Source organism: Amia ocellicauda, chromosome 2, assembly GCF_036373705.1.
Source record: "Amia ocellicauda isolate fAmiCal2 chromosome 2, fAmiCal2.hap1, whole genome shotgun sequence".
Taxonomy (NCBI): Eukaryota; Metazoa; Chordata; class Actinopteri; order Amiiformes; family Amiidae; genus Amia; species Amia ocellicauda.
Genome location: NC_089851.1, coordinates 50,267,612 through 50,287,138, shown reverse-complemented (window position 1 = coordinate 50,287,138; position 19,527 = coordinate 50,267,612). Strand labels below are relative to the sequence as shown.

Below are 19,527 nucleotides of genomic sequence, written 5' to 3'. Positions count from 1 at the left end.
ACTTCTGTTTTGTATTTACAAGTTGAATTTACATGCAGAGATATCTTTAAATGATTTGCAGATATCTTTAAATGATTTAGAGAGATCTTGAAATCATTTTGAGAGATCTTCAAATAACTTCCTGTATGTAGCCCAAGATTATCACTTCCTGTTAAGTTGTTCATTCATTTCTATGTAACTGAATAACGAAACAGGAAGTGATAATTACAGCCAAAATACAGGAAGTCATTTGAAAATATCTTGAAATGATTTGCAGATATCTCTAATTATATATATATATATATATATATGTGTGTGTGTATTATATGAATTCCCAGCTCTCAACAAGAACAATAAAGCAGTGGGGGGCTTTCTCATGGACAGACAGTACTGTGGCTTTGTTTTTTGCTGATGGCATTTCTTGCCTAGTTATTTCTGTCTTGGTGGTTTTAACAGACTGGTATTTGAATGTTCCACATGATACCCGTACCTTTATATAGCAGTGCTGTGAATTATTGTTATGGCACATAGCAAAGGCAACGTCATGTATTTCTGGAAATACATAATATACTGTGTAAGCCTAACAACTGTCCATGTATACATCGCACGCTTATAATTCACAAATTAAAAATAAAATAAAAAATAAAACGAAATACATCGTAGCAACAAACTTTATAAAGACCATATAGCAAACAACTAGGCAAGACATGTCAATAGCAAACACCAAAAACAAAAGGTAAAAGGTGTCGTGTCGTGTAGAATTAGCATACGTATCGGTTAGTTACGGTGAAAAAATACGATGGTATCATAAAACATCAAATACAGGAGGCTATAACTTTATACAGGCCTAACGTATAAACAGAAATGTTTTAAAAATGTCTATGGTGAATCAATAAAAGAGTATAAAGTTCACAGTAATGCGGAAATGGTTCTGTATTTCCGCTGCTGTCACTTGGGGGTGCTAACACAAGCCAGGCTGGCAGGAAACATACCAACCTTTTAACTGACAAAACAAAACATAACAAAACATGCGTTTGTCAGGGTTGCGCAGATTGAAAGGCGTCTTGGCCTGGGCCTCGCCTCTCGCACTGGCCCGGCACTCGCACGGAAGCGTCGCGGTGCTTCCACGCTCTCATCTCGGCTCAGCAAGTGTGTTGCAGCCGCGCCAAGAGGGAGTCTGGAGCCGGAACTACAGCATCAGGATGGATCAGCGAGAAGGACTTATTTTCAGGCAGGTAAGTGTCGGGTTTATAAAGAGCATTAACGTAACTTCTAAGTGTGTATGTGTTATATATATATATATATATATATATATATATATATATATATATATAATTAATACATAAATATGTTTTACACAAAGCAGCTCTGGAAGACTTGAAATAACTCGGAACTAAATTACTTAGCTTATGGAAACAATCTTAAGTGTGCCTCTTAAACATCATAAATACAACCTTACGATTGTCCAGTATGTTATCTCCGATATTGTGAAAATAAAGTAAGATACATCACATCTATCCATATGGTATCTTGTGCCTTATCAAGATATCCTCCTCATACACAAAGGACCTGACTGCTTTCTCCCTGTGCAGTTATTCGAGTCAAAGAGCAGCACTTACACCTACCTGTTAGCCGACACAAACACACGGCAGGCGGTGCTCGTTGATCCAGTTTTGGACACAGTGGAACGGGATGCCAAACTGATCCAGGATCTGGATCTTGAGCTCATCATTGCAGGTACATACTATGGGTGGGTGATATGGATTGAAATATTATATTTTAAACATTTATATCAAGGTTTACTTACTACATTGTCATATTGGCGTACCCTTAAAATCACAGTAGCGGTGCAGATGCAGAGAACTTCATAGGTGACAAATTCCAATTAAGTGCAGTTTTTGATTGTAAGAATAATAAATATCGGACACTGCATGAATTGCTTGATGGACCTGCAAAGGTTCAAATACCTGGGTAGAGAACCGGCAACAATAAATAATGATACAAAACATGATATAATCAATCCTCACTAATGTTTATCATGAATACAGTTATACTGGTTGAAATGTATATCTGCTGACATGGCTGATTATTTCAACTGATCATTCACCTAACTGCTCTTTCTTATGTGCACTGTAGTTGATGATTTACATACAGCCTACCTATAAATCTTGCTGGATTAAGGCACATGAGTTGTTGGATTTGAAAAAGACTGCTGTACCCCAACTGGCCACACTTTCATATAGTTTTCTTGTTTAATGCAGGAGATCCCAACCCTGGTCCTGGAGGACCCCCTAACTTGCAGGTTTATGTTCCTGCTGAGCTCTCAATTACTTAATTGAACCTTAGTTGATTTAACAATCTGCTTAGACTTGACTTTGTCAATTGTGTAATAAAATAGTTAGTTCTTTAAGAAGTTATTTTTACAATTCTATACTTAACTTTAAACCTCTGCTGTTTAAAATCATGAAAAGGCTCTGATATAGGAAATTAGTTCAATTAAGGCTTCAATTAAGTAATTGAGAGCTTGGTTGGAACAAAAACCAGCAGGGTAGGGGGTGCTTAATATGAATTAATAGATTAGCACATTAACTTATGTTTTTCTGACATTGTATATGGCTTGCATTTTTTCTCCTCAAAGTATTTCACCTTGCTAGCAGTGATAGCTGCATATATTTTAGACATTTTTCTACCTAAGTACAGGTCAGAGCACAAGTAAAGTAGCATCAAAATGCCAAATAAAAACAATATCAAGAAAGGTGCACCTGATTAAAGAATTCAACATGTTTAGCTAGAAACAATACTTTACATGTGTCAAACTTTATAAAAGATATTGAAAAAAACACAACTGTAAATTAAATGTATTATAATTCTGTACTGATAACAGGAGGCATTTGCTTACATACACAGTTTGTAAGAACACATTATGCACTTGTTACACATTAAAAATGATATATTTCCCCTAGGAAGGGAGGACTTATTGCTGCACCCTTCCTGCTTTATCCAGGGGAGAGCCAGTCAATAGGGGAACAACGATTATGTGTCCCCCTCCAATAATTTTCCTCCACCGAGGTTTGGGGAGGTTCAGGGCGGATTCTCACTGTGCCACCCAGAGCAATGTCACGTCACAAAATATATCTATATATCTCCATATCTATATCTATATCTATATATAGTGGGAATGTATTTGGCGCCAGGGCTCGATAAAGGCAAGGTGTAGCCACCAGACAAACAGATGGAGATACACTGAAAGGATTTGTTTACAGTGCACCGTTGAATCAAATAAATGGACAAAAAACATAAACAAAAACCTAACTCTTTGTTAAGCCAACCTAAAGATACAGCCGGACCCTCTTGACACATATAACTAATTAATAAGCCACAAGAAAAGAAACGAACCCTCCAAATCTGTAATCAAAAGTCAAGTCCATAAGCTGAAGTTTAGTACTGTGAAGGAATCTGTGGCAGCTAGTAATATACAATTGGAAAGACGGTACTTGTGGAGCAAGAGGGCTTTGTGGACCAATGGGGGAAGTGGCCGCTTATCCTGAATTAGTTAAACCAGCTATGAGGAATAGGGCCCTGGTCCTGGAGAGCCATTGTCTTCTGTGTTTTTTAGGTAGATCTTAATTCTTTACGAGTTTAAACACTGGAAAGGATGGTTTTCTAATTTGACCAATGTATTGTTTAATTAAGCTATTTAGAGCTCATACCCCTGCATTTCAGGTACAGTGGGAGCATTTACAGAGATATATTCTTCTGATTACAAGACTTTACTACCACATGGTATCTGTATTTAATAACTTGTATCAGCAGTTTCCAACCCTGGTCCTAGAGTTTCAATCCAGCAGGTTTTGTAGGTCACCCTTAAATCATCCATTTATACAGACCTTAACCTCTGAACAGTCAATCAGGTAGTCATATGGTAAATCTAATCATTTCAAGATCATGTGGAAGAAACATCTGAATAGTCCCCAAAATCCTCAATAACCAGATTTTCATTAACTGAACTCATTTTGTAAATTAAATATACTGTTTTCAGGACACCTAGTAGATGCTCTTCCTTGTGAGAGACCGCATGATGATTGCCCCCTGACCATATAATTCTTGAGCACTTCAAGACAGGACAGTTTTTTTTGTTTGTTTGTTTTTTTGCCCTGAAGTGAAATATTGTTATTTTAGTTCAATTGACAGAGCTGCTGTTTTTTTAATTTCTTGTGCTATTGATTGACCAGAGAGACTGTTTTTTTTTAAATTGAAATTGCTTCTGTGGGATCATTTTATACTGTGCATGGCAACTAATAGGAAATATGCATGATTTTCTCAATCCTGTGCAATAATTGAAGGATCCACATGAAACAGTGAGAATTTGAATCTACTGACGTCAGAACGTTTGTATTGATTTGTTCAAATTTGCACATAATTTAAAACATACTATGTACATGAAGTACCATTTTGCTGGTGCATTTTGTTTTCATGTTGTGAATGATGATGAACTTGATTTCAGTTCCACTGGAAAAATTTAATGAACTGCTCAACCTACAATCTGCTCCTGAGCCCTGCTGATGTATCCGTCAGTGTGACCTCTCACGTCTCTGTTTTTGCCCAGTCAACACACACTGCCATGCTGACCACATCACAGGCACAGGGCTGCTGAAGAAAAAGCTGCCAGGATGCCGCAGTGCCATCTCCAAGGACAGTGGGGCCATCGCTGATATACACCTGCAAGAAGGGGACACCCTGACCTTTGGGAAATATGTATGTGCATGGTCTGATTCAAAGAGATCAAACTGAGGTGGAGGCGGGGGCAGGAAGAGGGTCACATTCTCTTGTGGTTTTTAACTACAATACTCTCCCATTTCTCCCAGTCTCTGCAAGCACTGTCCACCCCAGGACACACTGATGGATGTATGACATTTGTCCTCAACGACAAGAGTATGGCCTTCACTGGCGATGCACTGCTGATCCGGGGCTGTGGGCGCACTGACTTCCAGCAAGGTACTGAACATTGTATATACAGTTAGGTCCATAAATGTTTGGAAAATGATACAATTGTCATAATTTTGACTCTGTATGCCACCAAAATGGATTTGAAAGGAAACAAGATGTGCATTAAGTTTAGACTTTAATCTTTGAGGGTAGTTACATCTAAATTGGGTGAATGGTGTAGGAATTACCCCCATTTTTAGACATTTGAGACTCGGATTATGACAGAGACTTACGTCAGCAAAAAATATAGATTTAAGGTAATTTAAGATGGTTTTCACTGGCCATAAGTCTTGTCTTATTGAATACAGTCTAATTACAATGAAAGTTTTTTGCTTGTGTGCTTATTTTGTGTTTGTTGCCGGTCGAGTTTGTGACATACAGATATCTGCAGTTCTGCACAATTCCACAGATCCCATTGGTGGAAATCTGTGCTACACGATCACGACCACAGATCTCAAGCATTGCATTTAGTTAACAAATTCACTGTTCACTGTTCATTGTTTCACTGTCACCATTTTGTGAAAATCAGCAGCAGTAAGAAATTGCAAATAACCTGAATGGGTAGCAATATGTTATGTTTGGTGTACCAGAGAATTAAACTCATGCCCAAATATGGCCTGAGCATGCACCTTTTTAAAATGTGACAACCACCCATTCACACTCTGATGAACACCCACAGGTGCATGCAGACATTTCAATGCATTTCTTTTTAACGCCTTCCAGTTAATATAGTACCTTCAGCTCATGGTGGCAGCTCACATTCCAGCAGATTGCATCTGTATTGTGAGATTAGTATATGATTTAATGGGAGTAGCTTAATTTGTGGAAAAGCACATGCAGGCCTGTACATTCAGCTTTGAGTTAGAAGTGTAACATTGTATGGTGTTTTAGTGATGTGGCATGTGGATCAAAACATAGAAGTGTCACACTGCCTCATCACTGAGCTGAATACAGGTAAAAAATATCATGATTTATCAGATTGGTGACATTACATTTACTGAAATGGGATATTACACATCTTTAGGCATTAGTCATTTTACTGTGTCAACTCATGAGAAAGTGATGTAAATGTACTGTCCCCAAATAAGTGTATTTAATTCTTACCATGAACATCTTCTGTAAATTATTAAATTATGCTTACAATGTCTCTTCCCACTAGGTTGTGCCAAGAAACTATACAAAGCAGTGCATGAGAAGATATTCACCCTGCCTAAAGAGTGCCTTGTATACCCTGCTCATGACTACACAGGTGAGGGATCCTGATGGAAAGAATCAAACTCAGTCTCATCCTATCAGATTTTCTGCAAAGAGAGACAGTATTAAGTGGAGCAGTTCATTGTCGTGAAACCATACATTTCAAATGGCTTTGCTACATCATAGGATGTGTGCGTATGTGGTAGTTTTTTTTTTGGGGGGGGGGCTTTTGTTGCTAAAGAAGTCTATAAAAAAAGAAAAAAATTGTTTTATCAATATACTCCCTGTCCCCAGCCAGACTAGCAGGTAACGGTTGTTAAAGGTGAATGTTTTGTTATGGCTTTCCTTCTTATAAAATGTTCTAACTCTTTTCTTTCTCCTCTAGGACAGACTGTGTCCACAGTTGATGAGGAACATAGACTAAATCCTCGTCTCACTAAGAGTTTGGAGGAGTTTGTGAAAATAATGAACAACCTCAACCTGCCCAAACCTGCTCAGATAGGTACCAGCCACCTTTTGCAATACTGCTCACTGCCTGCCCAGCTGAATGTGTAAAGATCTAGAAAGATTAACACTGCATACCTGTCCTGTTCCTTTCCCGGCTTACAGATGATTTCATCTTAAATGCTGATTGACCAGTCAGTCTAGTACAGCATTACTCAAATTCTCCCCCTGATCCATTAGTCAGACTACATGCAGACAAAGGTGACACACATCTTTGAGTTCTCATTACACTGCTGGCAGAAATACCTTTTTATACAGCTTTATTTTTTATACTGGAGAAATGTAGGTAACCCTTCACTCAGAAGTCCTAATCACTACCCCACACTGCTGAACCCTAACCACTATTCCACATTTTTCAATTAGAGTTTGTGAAAGGGTAATTCTGTTTCAGTTTTAGGCTGCCTGGTTCTTTTTTCCCCACTTTTTTTAATCTTCCCTTCTGATGTGTTTGAAAATTATCATTTTTTTCAAATGTATTCAGCTATGGCTGGTTGTCTTACTCTGTGAGTGACATCTGCTTTTAGGATTATTTCTAACAGTCAATGTCACTGTCCAGCTAATGTGTTTATTTGACCTGCACCACACGAGGAAGTACAATAACCTAGTTAAACAAGTTACATTTTTAAAATCTTAAACATAGTGAAGAAAATATTTTGACTTAAAATCTATCGTATAACGCATTCCCAGAACACTTTTTGGCTCAAAAATTCAATCAAAACTATTCCTAAGTGGTTTTGAACTGCAAATGAAAACCACTAATTAATTTGACGTATAACTAGGGCCCTGCCTTTTATGCAACATGCTTTTTAAGGCTGCACATCATTCCTCCCCTCGTAAGGTGGCCATGTAGTCTGCATTGACTGTTTATTAATCTCAATTAGTGTATTTATTAAGACACAGTGACACATTGGTTAAGTGGCTGCAGCTATGGAAATTGACTTGCACTTATTCCATTTATTTTTTTAGAATCTGTAAATTTAAATGTTTTAATTTACTAGTAGGAACATATAATTTGTAAGTGAATGAGTGAAAAAAAACCAGCACTTATTCCCAGAACAATTTATATAAAATACTGAATTCATAACATCAATGCTGTAACATATTACAAAGATAACAATAATAATAATACAAGGCTGTTCAAAAGCAGTATATTATTAATTAGTTTCATTAAAGAAAATGTCTTGTGCATTACATTTTCATATACAATTTAAACATCATCAGTTTGGAGACAAATACAGTCATATTCTTAAAATTGACTTAAAATGCATTAATATTTGACAACACCGTGTCACCGATGAGTAATGCCCAGTATATATTACTTTTGATTTCGGATGTATTTGAGAACAAACAAAATGTGCAAAACATACTGATAATTTGCATCTCCAGGTACACTGTCACACTGTTTATCTTGTGCAAATCTGCAATTTTGGGGTAGATATTCCCAACTGACCTTCCGTAGTAATTGCTTCGGCATTTATGACGTGTTTATTCAGATATGCACATAGTTTGGGGTTATCATTATCAGTATTATCAGTAGAATATTAGCACAAAGAAAGAAAGAACAATTCTTACCTGTGTTCATCACTTTCTTTCCTGTTGTTTTTACTGGAGGAGGTTGTTTAATAGCTGTAAATCTCAACCTTTCGGTTTCTTTATTTTTTTGCTTGTGATAAATGTCGGTCTATTTGAGTGTTTTTTCTCTAATTAGTCAAAGTGCAGTTGATTTCTTAATTGTAATTCAATTTACTTTAAATTAGGAGGCTGTAGGGACATCTAGGGCATAGCAAATTGAGTTACAACTGAAGAAAACAAATCGGAAGAAATGCAGGGCCTTATACATAGGGGCCAGATTATTCAGTGTTGATAAATTATTTACTCATGAGTAAAACCAGAAGTGCTAATTGAGTTCATTGCTCGAGTATAGGCAGTAGGTACATTTACAAATTTCTAAATCCTTTACCAACCAAAATCAGGCCCATAGTGTAAATGGAGTAGGCTATATGAACTCGAGCATAGGTTTTAATTTCTAAACAATAGAGCTTCCAGGAATTTATATTTAAAACCGTAAATATTTTGTCTTTTAATAATTTTTTCACAAACTATAAATTATTGGCTTATTAATGGCTTGTTAATGGCTTATATGTACATTGTTATTGCTGTCCCATTCAAGGAACAGAAGAAAATGTTTTTATTGTAAATTGATTTCAAAGTTATTGGGCGGATGTTTTTTATCCAAGGCAATTTACACTAACAATGTTCTACATGAAGAAAACATTAAAACAAGGATAACAACATCACTCTAAATATTAATTTACACATTTTAGTGATTAAAATTACAATATGTGTACAGTCTAATCTTTTCTCTAATATCCTATGTCAGAATGTTTTCTTTCACCTCAAACCAGACTATTTTCTCTCTCACAGATGTTGCTGTGCCTGCCAACTTGGTCTGTGGAATCCAAGGGGTTTGATGCGCAAACAAGAATTGTGGATGCACAGAGCGATGTCTGTCTATTGTATTGCTTTCCAAATCCTATTGGTTTATTTTAATCCATTGAATTATGGAATGATGTTGTGAAATTACATTCTGTTCTATATTAAGATCAATGAGTTGGTATGTTTGTTTTTTTTCCATCTTTTTGTAAAAGGGCTTTACAATTCACAGATACTGCTTTATCTTTATGATTTATATATATATTTCATTCTGCCTATTCCAGCAACAAATAATCTTGGAAACTAACAGGTTATTCTTATTTGTTTCATTAATTAGGCTACTACATCCATTACAACAGAGGCATTATATTAGGCATTTTAATGTTAGGCTTGGTTTAAATCAGAAGCACTTATTACAAATGATTCAAAAACACTGTACTTGTTACATTTGTGGTTTGTACTGGGTGAAGGGACCTCCGATAATCCAAAACATAATCCTAAACCTATGTGAAGTCGTGGGTTTATAGTTTTCACTGTGGGAAGTTTGATTTTAATGTAGGTCTTAGTCATTTGTAATAAATAGCTATCCTAGATTCTCAAGCTCTAAAAATAGCTTTTTACACCAACACTAAGTAGCAACTGATTTATTGGTTCTCTACACAGAATTGTACTTGCCTTCAACAGGTTAAAAGACATCCACTGTAGAGACAGGCAGTAATGAGGTTAATACTGTTCTAATAAATATGTTGCTCACAAGAGGAGTGTAAAGGGAAAGTGTCACCATATTCAAACAGTGGAACAATTTAGCTCTTAATAACACTATTAATTATATTCTAGATTTGCAGTGGATTGCAATCCACTAAATTGCCTCACTTTGTAATGAGCACAATCTTAAATAATCATAATACCTGCATTTAATCTTTGATCTATTCGGTGTTTCAAGTGTTTTTATGGATATGGTCAATGCTTATTTCGATTATCATAAAAGTGAACAATTGTTACAAGACAATTCTTTATTAATAGGCCCATTAGAATTAATGAAGTGAGTTGGTTTCTGAATGCCATCTTGCTTATTGTAAGAAATGTGAACTTATGCTTTGTGAGACCTAGTCTGAAATACCTGTTGTCTTTACTTTAGATTGGTGTCCCATCATTGCAACATGTGAATCTCAGAAATATGTAATTAATGTAATTACCAGCTCAATTAAAATATTTGTATCTCTCTCACACTGTACTCCATATCTATTTTTCACTTAGACTCCATGAATCTGCAGTCAGTGTTTTTCAGTGTTGATTCTCCAAGGGCAGAGCACTTCTGGTTTTCCTAATATCCCATAAAAAGAAGCAAAACAGATCTATGTTTTATACTCTGCTGCTGCAACAGGCTTAATGATGAACTTGATGCGTTTTATCTACATCTTGTATAATTTAATTGCATGTCTAAATTGCAGTTTTTATATTGTAGCAGGTTGGGGGGCCTATCACAAAAAGGGCTAGTATGTAGGTGGGGTCTGGTCTTGAAACACACAGTAGGGAGGCAGACGGAGGGTACAAAACAGGCTCGCTGTTGTTTTATTGCTTCCCCCAATGGCAGGCACAGTGTCAAAACAAGAAAAACAAAACCTAGCTCTGTTCGAGTGCTAACTAAACTTAACAGTCCTAACAAACCACTAATAATAATAATGGTAAATGCCGGGTTGGCAAAGCCGAACACCAGGCAGACCGAAGTACAAAGGGATAAGGCGGGTTCGTAATCAAAGTTTGTAATCTAAGTTAATTACTGGTGGGGAGGTTGCCAGACAGTCCAGGGTTCAAAAGGCAGAATGGTCCAGGTCCAGAAAAAGGGTCTCAAGCCAGTGCATCCGTCAACTTTCAACTTCGCCCTTCTTTGCTCTCCTGCTACCCCAGCCAAGAATGCACACACTGGTTCGTTTCCTGCTTCCTTTTATAGAGGAAGTGGTGGGTGGGGCTATGGCCATCAGGAGGCCTGCTGGCTTCTGGGGTTTGGAGTCTTGGAGGAGAGGTTTTGTAGTCTCCTCCACTGAAAGACCCAGCCTGACCCCAGCCTTGCCTCTCACACTGCCACATATCCTCCCCCTCAAGAGTGAAGCTAGGGGCGCACACGAAGACGGCCATACCAAGGCCAAGCCCCCCTCCAAAAGACACAAGGGGCAGGCGGGCGGGTGGGCCGAAGAGCCAGATATGGTCTCCCATCTGCTGGTTCATCCTCAAGGTCCCCCCCCCCCCCCCCCCCCATGTCCTGTCCTCCGTTTCTCACCCATCTGATTCTCGGTGTGGACTGGCATGTCCCCGGTTTCACTGAAGGTGCCTCCCCCCCAGCGTCAAATCCAGTGTAAGGACTTGTTGCTGCCTGGAACCAGGCTTGTCTGGCGGAGACCTCTCTGTTGCCACAGCATCACTTGGCTCCCCCCCAGTCTCTGGTCCTGGGCACTCTGAGGTGTCCATCTCCTTTGCTGCGGCCAGGAACTTGGGTAGAGGACAGGAACTCTGGTTATCCAGGAGACCTGATGGAGGAAGCACAAGAGTCTCACCCTCTGGTTGCTGCAACTCCTCTGTCTTCCAGGTTCCCGACTGCGTTAACTGCAGCATCTGCGGCTGCTGTTCCTGTTGCGGCTGCTCCAGTTGCTCCGTCTGTTCCAGCTGCTCCGGCTGCTCTCCAGATTAAGGACCTGGTATAATCTTCTCCTCTGATTCAGTGCAGGGGAAAACAGGTGATGCCTTCTCCTGGGTTATTGGCACCTCCTGTTCTGGTGTGGCCTCTGAGGAGACAGATGGTGACTCCCTCCTGAAGTCATCTTCTCCTGGTAGCTCCTCAGTGCTCAGGGGCAGACTCTCTTCTGCCAGACACGGTGGCGGATACTCTTCCATCATGTATGGTGGCGGACACTCACCCTTGGAGTGGGGCGAGGAGGGCAGCACCTCTTCTCATCTTCAAGACTCTTGGGTTCCTCCCTCCGGGGCTCTGAACACTCGGGCTCCTCCCTCTCAAGACACTGGACCCTCGGGTTCCTCCCTCTGTGGCTGCGGGGCCAGGAACACCTCGGCCCTCTGTGGCTGCGGCGCCAGGAACACCTCGGCCCTCTGTTTTTTTTTAGCCACAGCAGGTTCTCTTCTTCCTCTCTCCCTGGCAGGTCTTCCTCTTGTACCGGCCATGGTGGAAGAAGCAGTTCCTCATCTTCTCCCGGTGTCTTTTGCCAAGGCACCAGTTCCTCCCATTGCAGCTCTGTGAGGGAGGGAAACTCCACTCCAATCATTGAAAGCATGTACCAAAGCTGCCCAATAGGGGCCCTGCTGGCAGGAAGAAGACCCACCCCCGGCGTCTGAGAAGAGTCTCCTCCTGACGCAACTCCCTGCCATTTCTTCATCAGGAAGGTCATCTGGTTGAGTGACCCCTGAAGAGTAATGGCTGCCTTTCTTTTTCAGGGAACCAGGGTTATGATAATAACCTATCGTTCCCTTTCAAATTGCAAGACAGCCATTATTATTATTATTTTTTTTATTTTTTATTATTATTATTATTATTTTTTTTTCTTGGCAGATGCCCTTATCCAGGGCTACTTACAAAATATAAGCACAATACAAAGTGCAAGAAAATATTTTGTTGCCAAGATGTGCATTACCTAATGGGAAGACTATGCCAGAGCTGTCCCGAGTCCTGACATCCGACTAAGCCTAAACCCACAATGACAAGGATAGCAGAGCCTCACGGCACCTGAGGGCTAGCAGTTTTGAGTACCTGGGAGCCCAAGCTTGGGTGCAGCCGGTACTCCACGTTGAGGTGGAAGAACCTTGTGAAGGTCTGTTGACTGGACCAGGTCGCAGCATTGCATAGATCTTAAAGTGTGGCACTGTGAAAAAGAGCCCACAACGTGGCTTGTCCCCTTGTTGAGTGCGCTGAGATGTGTTCAGGCATGGGAACATTAGCAGTCTTGTAGGTGAGCCGGATCGCGTCTGCCACCCAGTGCGCCAGTCGCCGTTTTGAAACCACCCTCCCTCTGGTGGTGGAACTGTAACAGACAAACAGCTGGGTGGATTTGCAGCTCTGCGCAGTCCTCCGCATATAGCACCTCAAAGCCTGGACAGGGCAAAGTGTGTTGTGACAGACCGGTAAGTGGGCGAGTTAAGAATGAGCCATCCAGACAGGGGCTTTGTGGAAAGGACTCTTCTGCCCAGATAAGTTTAATGCAACCCAAAAATGTAATACACACACAATTGAACAAAACAAAACAATAAATGCCTAGCCTTGTCCAGGCCTACCTGACTTTCTTCCTGACCCTCTCTATTACCACATCTGTTCAGGAACCCCACAAACACAGGGGAAGTCCTTTTGGGAAAACTTTTTCTCCCCAACCACCAGCAGGTGGCAGAATGACAATTCCCATGTTAGAAGGTCCATGTGGTTCTTCAATTATTAGTGTCCTGCAATGGTGGACTATTCCCACAGTCCTAGGTTCCCTAAACAGGTTTTTATCTTTCCCCAAGCCACAGGGTATTTTTATTATCATTCGTATTCGAGTGACTATTAGCAAGGGTTTGGCGATTATACTCACTCGCCAGTATACTCTCTTACCAACTATACACATGGGCAGTTTGATGGTACATATCCTTGTGTGTAGTGTACAGCTTACCACAGGTTCTAGTAGCTCCTCTTAGGCTTTTTCCCAGCTCGTGTCTGTCCCCAGCTGCAACCTCCCACCAACTGCCCTGATTCTCTCTGCCTGCTCTCTTATATACCCAAGAGCCCCACCCCTTCCTGTCTCTACCGCAGGGGCTCCTGGGACATGTAGTTTTCTAACCTTAAAGGTTCCTTAAAGGGACGGAGCCCCGTTCCGTCACAGTGTGTAGTCTGCAGTCCTCATCTGATGTATGTGGAGCGGAATGGAAAGACTCCAGGACAATCGGTTGGTTTATATGGAACGCCAACATGACCTTGGGCAGGAAGGCCGGGTTCATCCTGAGAGTGACTCTGTCATTGCTTCCTGAGAAGATCAGACAGGTTTTATCCACAGACAATGCGTGAATTTCACTAATTCTCCTTGCCGACGTTATCGCCACAAGGAAGGCCACCTTGAGTATCTTAGAGTGGTTTAACAATTGGACATTGGGTGAAAAACTAAATATACTGTCAGTAAAAATATGCCTTTATAGTCAGGGCCACAAGGAAGGCCACCTTGAGGGAGAGGAAGCGGACTGGAGGATACGCTGCACCATCAACTTGTGGAAAGGTCTTTTCTTCAGAAACACGTTGAGGTCCCTCAGATCAAGAATGGAGTGGAATTGGAGGCCGTATCCGTGGGTCATCTTCATTTGCACCCAGGATTCCTGGGTGCAGGCTTGCCATTGGTCGAGTCTAGTAAGTTTGTTGGGGGGGGTGGAGTTGGTGATGGCGGCTCTGCAGGGGGCTGTTGGGCGTCTGTCTTGCCCTTAGACTTTCACCGGAGAGCCTGTTTTTCCCTCTTGCCTGTGGCTGGCTTCTATGGTGCTGCTCAGGCTCCAAGCCACTGGACATGGTACATTTCCAAGTAAAGTGCATGATTACCATACAAATATACAATGGTAGAGATTTATTGAGGAAAACTGTACCATTATTAGGCTTTTTCATTCTGTTATATTTGTTTAAAGACCAATATTTGAATGTATAGGTTGCTTGGTTATTGTTTGAATAGTGCAGCTGTGTTTTTTTCCCTTTTGATTTGAATGTAACTGTACTTAAGTGTATTTTTTATCGTTGTACATGCACTGGAAGTGATTGGCAGTACTGACTGACAGACTGATTGAAAGATTGGGGTTGTACTCATATTGTGACATTGTCCCTAATACTGTGCAGCTCTGGTAGGAGGGAGTGCTGCAAACTTACAGTGGGTATCTTAGAGTGGTTTAACAATTGGACAGTGGGTGAAAAACTAAATATACTCTCAGTAAAAATATGCCATTAGAGTCAGGGCCCCTACAAGTACACAAGAACTCTATAGTGACTGACAGTGCTGTGAACTCAGAACTCTGTCCTTCTCTTGAATGGTATGGAGAAAAAACCACATGATCTGTCAACACTAATCTTACAATAATGCTCTGTTATTTAGGTTCTTGGCTTGGAGAAGCTTGAACGTTGTTACACACCCAACTGAGTGAAAACCTGTTTGACCAAACTGTTAATGATGGGTTAACAGGCACACATGCACACATGCACGTACACACATACACATTGTTTGCATTGCTTGATATTGACTCTTTCTGTACAGTTTAACATTTCTACTTAAGGCAATGCATTGCAATACCATGAATATGAACATATACATAAAACCAAAAAAAAAAAAAGATGTAACCTGACCTCTAAGCTGTTAAGGAGGAATTGTGTAGCAAAACTTTATATAACCCTGGCTTATGTCTGCTATGTCTGTCCTTGCTTGTCGTAAATCCTACTATATGTGCTCCCAACTGTCTGAAGCAACTGCTATTACCTCTCACATAAAAAAAGAGAGATTAAATATTGCATTTTTCTCTCTGGCTTCAATCTCATACAGCAAAAATGTCTGACGGAATACTACAGGGACTGTTCAGGTCAATTATAAGAACAATAGTAATTCAAATAAATAAGGGTATATTTTAGCAAAATACAAATACTTTTCTGTAGGTGTATGTCATTTTTTTCATGTCAATAACATTGGGAACTATTTTTCTCAGTGGAATGTTACAGGACAAAATATCAGAATTTCAAGGTAAATAGGTTTTTAAGATTATTAAATTAAACACTTAAATCATTTTCTATTAGGAACGGAGCCCTCTCGATAAGGGCTGTAATGTTTATTAAGGAAATCAATTTAGTTTTTAGTTTCAGCATGCTTTATTTCAAGAGCCCTTTTTTAAGGTTTACACCTTATTGCTGCATACACAAAAGAGAAAAGTACAGCCACCCTGAAAAAATCCCCTACCACTGCCCCCCACCCCGCTAGCACCCCGACAAAACACTGTCAGCACCCATAAACCAGCCACCCCCGGGCTAGCACCGCAGACAAAACACCGTCAGCAGCACCCCCCCTGCAGCCCTGCTAGCACCACAGACAGAACACCGTCAGCGCCCCGCCCCACTAGCATCGCGGACAAAACACCTACCAACTCCAGCACCACGGTGAAATGTATGGCCCCCCCTAATATTATATTAGGCCCCCCCATATATATAAATATATTGTAGTATTTCGGGGGTAGCGGACATGATGGGGACTCGAACCCCTTTCTCCCATGCCACAGTGCAGTGATCTTACCGCATCACTAAAAGGCCCTGGCCTCTTAGTGAGGCTCGAGATCACTACACTACCCTCTGGCACGCTACAATATATATATGTGTGTGTGTTTGTGTATGTATATATGGGTGACAAATTAAAGGAAAAAACAATATGTGTCTAATAAGTGTCTCAGTAAGATGTTGGGCCACCACGAGCCGCTAGAACAGCAATAATGTGCCTTCGCAAAGAGTCTACAAGTCTCTGGAACTCTGCTGGAGGGATGGAAACCATTCTTCCAAAAGATATTCCCTTATTTGGTGTTTTGAAATCAAAATTGTGACAATTCAGTTTTACAATGAAGCAGTGGCAGAGCATGATGTAGAGGTATAGCTGAGGAGACACTGCGAGATCTAGTTTGAAAGCAAAAGGGTCAATGACAAGGATGGGGTTTGGACCGGTGCTCGACAGTGGCAGGTGCGCCTGCAGGTGGAAGTGGCCACCATCGACGGAGTACGCCACCTGCCAAGCACCGTAGTTTTAGGTGCAAACGTGGCTTGTCTTCTACCATGGCATGCCCAAATTGTGTAGGAACTGCGGGGCCCTGGGTCATTTAGCTGCAGCCTGCACTTTTGTTAAGTGCAAGATTTGTGGTGGGGAACACCTGACCAGGGCCTGCAAGCAGGAGAGGGCCTGCAATGCAACCTGTGCGGTGGGGGAGGGCACCTTTTTAGGAACTGTCCCTCCTCCTATGCAAATAGGGCGCGGGCCCTCGGGGGTAGTGGAGAGGAAGAAAATCAAGTGGAGGCTCCTCCAAAGGACAAGAGGAAACAGTCCTCAGGAGTCTCATAGGCTCCCTCTCTGACTCTGAGTCAGAAGTGGAGGCAGAGGGGGAGTGGACAGTTGTGGCGGGGAAGAGGTGAAGAACAGAGAAGAGGAGCATGGGTAGGGGGGGTGCGAAGAGCAAGAGGATTAATTCTGCAGGCTCTCCCCCCCCCGCCAGCTCCCCCCCGCTACAGAGACCTCTCCTTCTCAGTTTTACACGCCCCACTCCGAGTCCGGAGCGGAGAGTTGTGGGCCTTCTCCACTCCCCCCAGTGGGCAGCCTGGTGGAGGAACGGCCCCCTAACAGGAATATCCCTCCTGCGGAGGAGGATCCAGAGATCACCACCACTGAACTCTCCCAGGTGATAAAGAGTCTTAACTCTGGAAGGACACTGGGTCCCGATGGGATCCCTGCTGAATTCTATATGATCTTTTGGGAGGTGCTTAAGGAAGATCTGGCCCAGGTCTTGGGGTTGATGTACGGAGAGGGTAGACTGGCCCCTTCTATGAAGAGGAGTATCCTCTCTCTTCTTCATAAGAAGGGAGATCCAAAGGATCTGAGGAACTGGCTGCCAGTCAGCCTCCTGTACACCGACTACAAGATACTGGCCAAAGCACTGACGGTCCGGCTGCAGCGGCCACTCCCTCAAGTCGTGGGTCCCGACCAGGTCTGCGGTGCCCGGGGGAGATCGGCGGCCGACAACCATTCGGTGACCGAACCATTTCCGGTCAGGTCGGGGGTCCGACAGGGTTGTCCCGTCGGCCCTGCTGTACGTCCTCTGTTTGGAGCCGTTCATGCAGGCGATCCGCTGCGACGTCCAGGTGACAGGTTTCCATCTCCCGGGTTCCGGCAGAGAGCAACTGAAAGCCCTGGCCTATATGGACGACGTGGCTGTGGTCTGCACGGACGCGCCGTCCGTGGCCAGGGTTGAGGAACTGCTGGACGGCTTCTGCAGGTGACGGGGGCCGCTGTCAATAAGGCCAAGAGCGAGGTCTACCTTTCCAGGGCATGGCCTGTCGGCCGGGGCCTGCCAACCGTGTTCCCTGTGAAGCCGTTTATCAAGGTTCTGGGGATCACGATCGACGGGACCAACACGGGCACCCGGAGCTGGGAGGAAGCCTTATGTAAGGTCCAAAGAAAGATCCACGGCTGGAGCACAAGGACAAGGACAAAGGCGCAGGGGCTGGCATATGTGGTCAAGAACATCCAGGCTAGAAAGTGAGTTTTATGAACCGCTTTTATTTCGCCAGCAGCCTGAGACCATTTGGCCTCTGCGCCATGGATAACACCAGGCCGCACTCGTGGGATCCCCCGCCGTTCTACAGGGGGCTCCGAGCCTTTGCGCTCGAAGTAGGCCTCCATAAAGTCATGCTGGCCTCCTGGGATTATAAAACCATCTGTAGCCAGATGAGATCTACCCAGGAGACCAGCCGGATAGAAGATTTCCCTCCCGAAACCTGCCGGTTTATCTTGCCTAATGATACGCACGTTTGCCTCACAAACACGCAGAAAGATGTCTCCTGGATGGCTGTGAGTCGGTGTCTCCCCACCCGATTGTTCATGCACAGAAGGGGCCTAGCCCTTTATGACATCTGCCCCTACAAGGGTTGCCTGGGGAAGGAGACGGAGGCTCATATCTTTAGGGATTGCCCCTCCGCCTGCAGGGTCTGGCTCCTGTTTTCTCCGTTCCTCCACAGGTTTGCCGTTCCTGTGCGGGCGACCTCCCAGCAGATCCTTTATGGTCCAGCCAGGGGACTTACATCCACAACCCTGAGGTGCTGGTGGCGTGTCGTCTGCGCAGTGAAACAGGCCCCGTGGGAGGGATAGAACATCTGTTTATTCAACAACTGGAGCTGGACCCAATTGTCATCGCGCGGAGGGGTATGGTCCTAGTCAGGGACTACGTCAATCTGGAGGTCCATCAGAGGGGGAAGGAGGAAGCCTTTAAGAACTGGCAAATACAAGAACTGGGGGAGCTCAGGATCCCATGATGGGACCCACCTCCAGGGACGACCATCTCCCCCTGCTGGAGCCCGAGTTCAAGATCTTTTAACCACTTTTAATGGAAGATTGTTTTTAAAAATGATTAAAAAAAAAACTAATTTTAATTGTTTCTAAAGAATTTGTTGATTTTAAATGCACTTGCACATTTTTTTGGTTGTTCTGTTCTATTATTTTGTCAAATACATTGGCTGTTTGGATTTTAATTTTAAATGCATCGGATTGTTTTGTTTCTGTTTTTTATTTTATTGTTTTATTTGTTTTTTTGTTTTGTCCGATGCATTTTCAGTTACTTTTCAATGTATTTGACCTTTGTTGGTTTGCAGTTTGCCTTTATCACATTTGCTTTATTGTTTTATGCACATGT

General features: G+C 42.3%; 1 protein-coding gene across 1 annotated transcript; it reads left to right on the top strand.

The window, feature by feature from the left end:
• The first annotated feature begins 919 nt into the window (after positions 1-919).
• On the top strand, positions 920-10,323 carry ethe1 (ETHE1 persulfide dioxygenase). Its single transcript, XM_066687592.1, has 7 exons — positions 920-1,214; positions 1,572-1,716; positions 4,586-4,734; positions 4,845-4,974; positions 6,125-6,214; positions 6,545-6,661; positions 9,088-10,323. The coding sequence occupies exons 1-7, from the start codon at positions 1,008-1,010 to the stop codon at positions 9,132-9,134; spliced, it is 885 nt and encodes a 294-aa protein (XP_066543689.1). The 5' UTR covers positions 920-1,007; the 3' UTR covers positions 9,135-10,323.
• Positions 10,324-19,527: the final 9,204 nt, after the last annotated feature.

Coding starts and splice junctions, on each gene's coding strand:
- ethe1 (XM_066687592.1), top strand. CDS start 1,008: ATGCGTTTGTCAGGGTTGCGCAGATTGAAAGGCGTCTTGGCCTGGGCC. Junction 4,735..4,844: donor CCCTGACCTTTGGGAAATAT/GTATGTGCATGG, acceptor CATTTCTCCCAG/TCTCTGCAAGCACTGTCCAC. Junction 6,662..9,087: donor GCCCAAACCTGCTCAGATAG/GTACCAGCCACC, acceptor TCTCTCTCACAG/ATGTTGCTGTGCCTGCCAAC.